Raw genomic sequence first — 6,573 nt, 5'->3', positions numbered from 1 at the left:
TTTGTAACTTGTTTAATATGATTGATTAAATTATAATAAATAGACGATTTCGAAATGCTGTTTTACAATGTAAAAGTTACCCTGGAACTGATTGTGGCAGCGATCATAACCAAGTTGTTTGTAAAATCAGGATAAAGAGAATCAAGAGTGAAGTGGTTCCAGAACGTTTGAATTTTGTCAGTCTGCCAAAAAATTAGATCAAGGTCAAATATAACGTTGAAGTACAAAATAGTTTTCAGGTATTGACGGAAGACATAAATAAATCCAAATATCAAATATTTAGAGATGCCATCACAGAATCTGCAATAGAAGTTATATCTGTGAAGGAGAAAAGAGGTCAGAAATGGATAACAGATGACATCGTATCTCCGATGGATGAACGAAGGAAAGTAAAAGGTTGCAATCCTGATAGTTATAAAAAGCTGGGCAAAACAAGATATGGTTAGGGTTAGGGTTAGGGTTAGAGACAAAAAAGATATGGTTAAATAACAAGTGCGAAATTATTGAAAAGATCAAAAACAGTAACACAAATGCAAAATCACTGAAAAAAGAGCTTGTACAGTTTCTGGATGCATAAAAGCTAAATCCGATAAAGTAATCATAGAGAAAGAAAAAGTACTTGAAAGATGGACTTGAATACATTAACGATCTTTTTGATGATATCCGTGGTGAAAAGCCTCTTATTAAAAGAGAAGTAGAAAGACCAAAGATACTTAGATCTGATGTTCGTGCAGTGAATTCTCTCCAGACCTCTAAAATCTTGTTGAATATCACCACATTTCAACTACTACAAAGTGTTTAGATCGAGTTTTGTGGAGGTCGATCGTCGTCAATGTCCCAAAAGGATAAGGCACGAGAAAGAAGCAGTTCAAAGCTAAATTCATCAGGGCATTTAATTTCTTATTTTTATTTAATTCATCGAAAAAATTGTTAATGTATTCAGTTAATCTTTCAAGTACTTTTTCACGGAAATCCATGGATATATATCCATGCGGAAATCATTAAAAAAAGTTAGAAAAACATATACGGGCCATGTCTATTAGCATGATGAATTCTGATAACTTTATTTTTGTTTCAATATATTAAACCATTTTCAGAAGTTTCTAGTAAAGAAAAATAAAAGACAAACATTAAACAGGTTAAAGCCAACAATTCAGTAGAATTGGTTCATACAACGTTCATTGTATCAATCTTAGGTTAACTTGTTTTGAAATAATTTTACACGGTTTAATAATGTAGAATGTGCATGCATTTATCCGTGGTTTAACATTTATGTTACGTAGTTAACTAAGCTCAAGCTAAAAAAGTAAATTAATAGAAAAATAACAATTTATTTACAAATTCAAAAATTAACATTTCGTTGGTCTAATCAAAATTATGTTGAAAATAAGACTAAATGTTTTTATGAACTTTTTCTAAAATAAACCTATTTCTTAGAACATTGAAAAGTACGAAGTAATTAGGGAACAACAGAAAAGCAATTGTTAACATATTATTCCACTGATTGGAGAATAATAAAGTAATAAATTCATATAAAATGAGCAGCAGCGTAAAACAAAGTATCCCATTTGTAACTCGCAGTGGTTTCTGGAACATAAACTGAAAGTATTAATATATTTGTTCATTTGTTAATATTAATACAATCGACCTCTTTATAGCGAACTTTCACACAATGAAAATCTCTATATAACGAATTCTTTTGTTCCTTGGAATTTTACATATAAAACTGTTTCTATAGAACGAAAATAACTTCTCTAAGACGAACAAAATTTATAAAAGTTAAAAGAAATATCCGGCCGGCAAACATTCCATGAATCGATCCGAGCAGTGTTTTTGTACTCCTTTAATTTTCTAGAACCGTATTTATTGTTTATCGTTCTAGTGTTCTATTAATTTTTGCAAATTACACTCCAATTAATTTCAATGGAATCTGAATCATCGTTGCATGGGACAAAGAATACATTTGTTTGCAGTTATACCATGTATTTACTACTTTCTGTTATCAAAACAAATGATTGGAAGGTTGTTTTACATAAATATATAGCATATAACCACCTTTTAAGCAATATAGAATTTTTTCCCAAAAAATTCTATTTAAGGAAATTTCTATATAACGAATTTTTTTCCTCGAACCATCAAATTCGTTATATGGAGGTCCGACTTTATATTAATTCATTTGTGAACAACATTGTCAAATTCAGACAAAAACTAACATAAAATCTGGTATGCATGACATTTCCAGGCTCAGCTGCATTGACCATTCCGGCAGCCCTGAAGAGGCCTTTAACATGTTTGACTGTTGAATCTTGTGGGAACAACTGCAGCTCAGACCAACTGCAATTCAAAGGATCGAAATTAATGAATGGTGCCGCATTTTAAAACTGCAAACTGCGCTAAATATACATGATTTGTCAGTTATTATTGAATAGAAAAAAAAAATTTCAAACATTAAGAAGCATATACATTTATAATAAAAGATGCAGCGTAGCGTTGAATTAAAAAATAATTTTTTAAATATATTATATACAAACGTCAGCACACAAAACTCGTGGTGACAGTCATCTAATCTAGACTTAATATTTTTTATTTATTTTATTTGATTTATTTTGAATAAAAATGTTAGCAAATAATAGAAGGACAACAACGAACGATAATAGAGACATGTGGGGAGCAAATCTAGCTTCAATCTTGGTCCAATTGCCAAGATGAACTGAGCATCGGTGGAGAACATCAAGATATTTTACTGGAAAGTAATGGTTAGCAAACAGGACGGTCGATCCAAGCCATACTAATAGAATGTACTGAACTACCCACCAAATGTTATATTGTAGGCTACTCTAATTTTTAAAAATAAATGTTCAAACATGTTATCACCAGAAGAATAAAGAACGCGTGTACGTGTAATGAACATCCCTATCTTCAAATTCAATCAATCATTTTAAATTCCTCAAAAACTTTTATTTAATTATATAATTAATTAAAAGTTGTTTCAACAATCTGCTATTGACAAAAAAAGTATGGAGTAGTTACTGTGTGTAAAAGTGAAAAGATAAACTTGATATATATTATAATAAAAAAAAAACCACTTGTGCAAAGCGAAGAGGAACACAGGCCATGTAGTAAGCACATAGCATTGAGTTGAAGAGAATTTGCATCATGCGAGTGTTGAAATCTGACTTTAATCGTTCTGTTTCTTCTCTGATTTCATCAGGTGATAGAGAACATGCATGTATGGGCGTTTCTGATTGACAATCTTTCTGATTGCCTAACATATTATCAAACAAATTAAAAATTTAAATTATTGATGCACTTGACCAACACAAAATTAAATAGTTTCAACAGTTCTAAATGGCCCTACACACGCTCCGACTCGCCTGAATGTATTATTTTCTGTACACGTGCTCTGTTTTGTATTTCGTCTTGCATTTTGTTCAGTGAATTATTATTATTGTACTTATTGTTTTAAAAAGTCAACATGTAAGTTGATTATCATACGGAACAAAGTCGGTACAGTTCAATGAAATCAGATAAAAAAAAGTTGTGTAAAACATGCTATCCACTCATATTATATTATAAAGCATAGTAAGAATATTCAAAATGAAAAAATAAAATAAGTTAGCGTGTAGTCACAGGAATGGATTGATAAAATCCGTTGAAAACTGTGCAGTTTGACTGTGCGCACAAATTCCCGTTCAGATTAGTCTGCACGACCGTTCAGTTTGGATCATATTTCAGAAAAATCAGAATAAGCACGCCAGGCTTACTGTATATACAGATCGCTGGAACGATGCGTGAGCGCTCCGATATAATTGCACAAACCAGGCCTTCGCAGGAAAGCTTGAAAATAAACTGAATCGTGTGTAGGGTCATTGACATATCAGTTTCAACAGCTCTAATACATTAGCCTCAACAGCTCTAACTTATCAACTTTAGCTAAAACATCAGCTTCAACAACTCTAACACATCCATTTCAACTTTAGCTAAAACATCAACATCGACAAATCAAACACATCAGCTTGATCAGCTCTAGCACATTAGTTTCAACAGCTCTAGCACATCAGTTTCATCGGCTCTAACACAACCACTTCAACAGCTCTAACACATCTGCTTCAACAGTTTTAACACATCAGCTTCAACAGCTCTTCAGTTAACACATCTACTCCAACAGCTCGAGCACATAAGATTTAACAGCTCTAACACATCAGATTCATCAGCTCTAACACATTAAATTTAACAGTTCAAACACATCGGCTTAAACAGCTATAGCACATCAGATTCAAATGTTCTAACACATCTGATTCAACAGCTTTAACACATCAGCTTCAGCTAACATACCAAATTCAACAGCTCTAATACATCAACCTTTAATAAAGCCAACACATTCGCAATAAAAAAAAACAAAACTTCAGTAAATAGTCAGAAATATTATTCATGTTGCCATTTGAATATGCTGCATTGTCAAATATGCTTAAAAACAAAATGTGCAAAGAACCTATAAAAAATTGATAATAAAAAAAATAGCCTAACTTATTACTTGCTGGACTGGAAGTTTGCAGAAAAGTGCTTTAAAGTTGAATTGAAAGAGAATGACGTAAGTTATTAACCTGTAAATGTCATAAATAAATAAATGCGCTATCTCTTTATATAAATTAAAATGTTGTTCAACATAATTTCTAACAAAACATCACTAGATAAATCACCACATCTCATGTATTTAAATAGTATTATTGAAACAGTTAATATTATAGTTATAATACTAATTTGAATTTTACAAAAGGAATTAATCTCAAAAATGAATATACAAAAAAAATTCAAAAAAGTTTAAAGATCTATCTGAAAAAACTGGATCTTTTTGGACATATTTACAGCATGCCAGATAACGGGCAATTGTAACGATACTAATGTGATGAGAAAAGAAAATGGGTGGACGGCATTACAGAATGGACTGAATAGTAATGCTAAATTTAAAAAGATAGAAAAAATTTAAGAAATCGACAAGAAGTTGGACGCCATCGGCCTATTAGTTAGTTAAGGGAATAGAGAGGATCATTGAATGATTGATTGATTGATTGATTGATGATTGATTGATTGAGTGATTGATAACAATGATGATTACTTTCCTTAATTTTTCCACCAACTGCATAACAATGAAACATCAGTACTATTTTATGACAACAGATATTTACAATATTAACAGAATACTGAGAATAAAACTTTTAGCATTAAAACGGATTTAAAGATAAAGAAAAGTCATCGAATTTTCGTTTAACAGCGCCGAAATACAGAATAGACTGGATACCCAGCAAGCCATTTGTCAAAATGTACTTAATAAAGTCCTATAAAGAATCATCTCCTGAATGTGCACAAAACGACAATAACCAAAAAATCTAAATAAATTTTTGCGGGGGAAAGAGTCGGAATTTTTTGAGGAACCGGAATTGTATATTTTATATCTGACTCCGTACTATTACTCCGTTAATATGTGTGAATGGCGTGTTGACATGCATCCGCGAGTACGATAGCCCGTATGAAAGAGTGTTATACGCTACCTCTCACAACGAGCAATAATTTTCATTCATACATGCATAAACATCTATTACTAACGGGTAGCAGAGAAATGAACAATAAATAAAGCCATTTCTCCTAACGACTCGGTAGCCTGCATAAAGAAAAGCGATTAATACAGAACTAGTGATAATAAACTTCAAACATCGTACCAGCATGTACGTGAAATAATGTTCTGAACTCTTATTTGGCAACTGTAGAAATAATAATTCACAAATAATTAAAAAAATTGATATGTAAATAAAGTTTACAAAATAATTTTTAAACAAACCTCTTGGTAAACAGAGTATAAAAAACGTCTTCCCATAAAAATTACGAGTACAATAACCAAGTTTACATCAATCAACTGAAAATTCTGCGTGTTGGTAAATAAAATACGACAAATATGAGTTAGATATTGTAGCTTATAGCAGTGATTTTGTATAATAAAACTGCGGTAGTAGCACTTTGAAAAATATATAACAATCGTGAACTTAGAAAAAAAAATTCAAATGTCAAAACGTCAAAGCTTCAAATGACCCTTGAAAAATAAGTTAATAAGAAATCTGTTATATACAACAACAACACACGTTTAAACGACATTTTCCCCGAGATCGGGGGTTGCCGTTTGGCTACCTATGATGAAACCGAAATACCCCTTGACGCCATTCCATCATAAGTAATTTATTTGGCTAATTTTTACGCAGGACGCCCTTCCTTTGATGATCCAAAATCACTCACAAGGCAGTGTGGGTCAGTTTAATGTCATAACCAGGACATAATAAGAAATCTGTTATATATATATATATATATATATAATCTGTTATATATATATATATATATATATATATATATATATATATGTTGGTAATAGACCATAATTTTTACAATATTCTATAAATTCTACTGAATGTTTGGCGTTAATATGTTTGTAGTTCGTTTTTTCGATTTTTCTCAGTAAAGTTTTTTGGTGAACGTTTAGTTTATTAAAATTCAAAATAAACTTATTTTCGAATTCATGCGCAAAAA

At 31.2% G+C, this 6,573-nt stretch overlaps 2 protein-coding genes across 2 annotated transcripts in view; one reads left to right on the top strand and one right to left on the bottom strand.

Annotated features, from left to right (window-relative positions):
- Nucleotides 1-878, top strand: part of HELRODRAFT_164209 (hypothetical protein) — a gene marked incomplete at both ends in the record, with an annotated part of 2,888 nt that extends 2,010 nt beyond the window's left edge. The window contains 3 exons of the mRNA XM_009029208.1: nucleotides 44-176; nucleotides 240-441; nucleotides 796-878. Coding sequence (XP_009027456.1) covers nucleotides 44-176; nucleotides 240-441; nucleotides 796-878 — 418 coding nt within the window. The remainder of the gene's footprint in view (nucleotides 1-43; nucleotides 177-239; nucleotides 442-795) is intronic.
- A 514-nt stretch (nucleotides 879-1,392) lies between these two features.
- Nucleotides 1,393-6,573, bottom strand: part of HELRODRAFT_69178 (hypothetical protein) — a gene marked incomplete at both ends in the record, with an annotated part of 15,242 nt that continues 10,061 nt past the window's right edge. Inside the window, 7 exons of the mRNA XM_009029017.1 lie at nucleotides 1,393-1,599; nucleotides 2,214-2,334; nucleotides 2,662-2,837; nucleotides 3,087-3,253; nucleotides 4,528-4,604; nucleotides 5,605-5,759; nucleotides 5,837-5,920. Coding sequence (XP_009027265.1) covers nucleotides 1,393-1,599; nucleotides 2,214-2,334; nucleotides 2,662-2,837; nucleotides 3,087-3,253; nucleotides 4,528-4,604; nucleotides 5,605-5,759; nucleotides 5,837-5,920 — 987 coding nt within the window. The remainder of the gene's footprint in view (nucleotides 1,600-2,213; nucleotides 2,335-2,661; nucleotides 2,838-3,086; nucleotides 3,254-4,527; nucleotides 4,605-5,604; nucleotides 5,760-5,836; nucleotides 5,921-6,573) is intronic.

Source organism: Helobdella robusta (assembly GCF_000326865.2).
Source record: "Helobdella robusta unplaced genomic scaffold HELROscaffold_6, whole genome shotgun sequence".
NCBI classification, from domain to species: domain Eukaryota; kingdom Metazoa; phylum Annelida; class Clitellata; order Rhynchobdellida; family Glossiphoniidae; genus Helobdella; species Helobdella robusta.
This window is presented reverse-complemented; position numbering and strand designations above follow the sequence as displayed.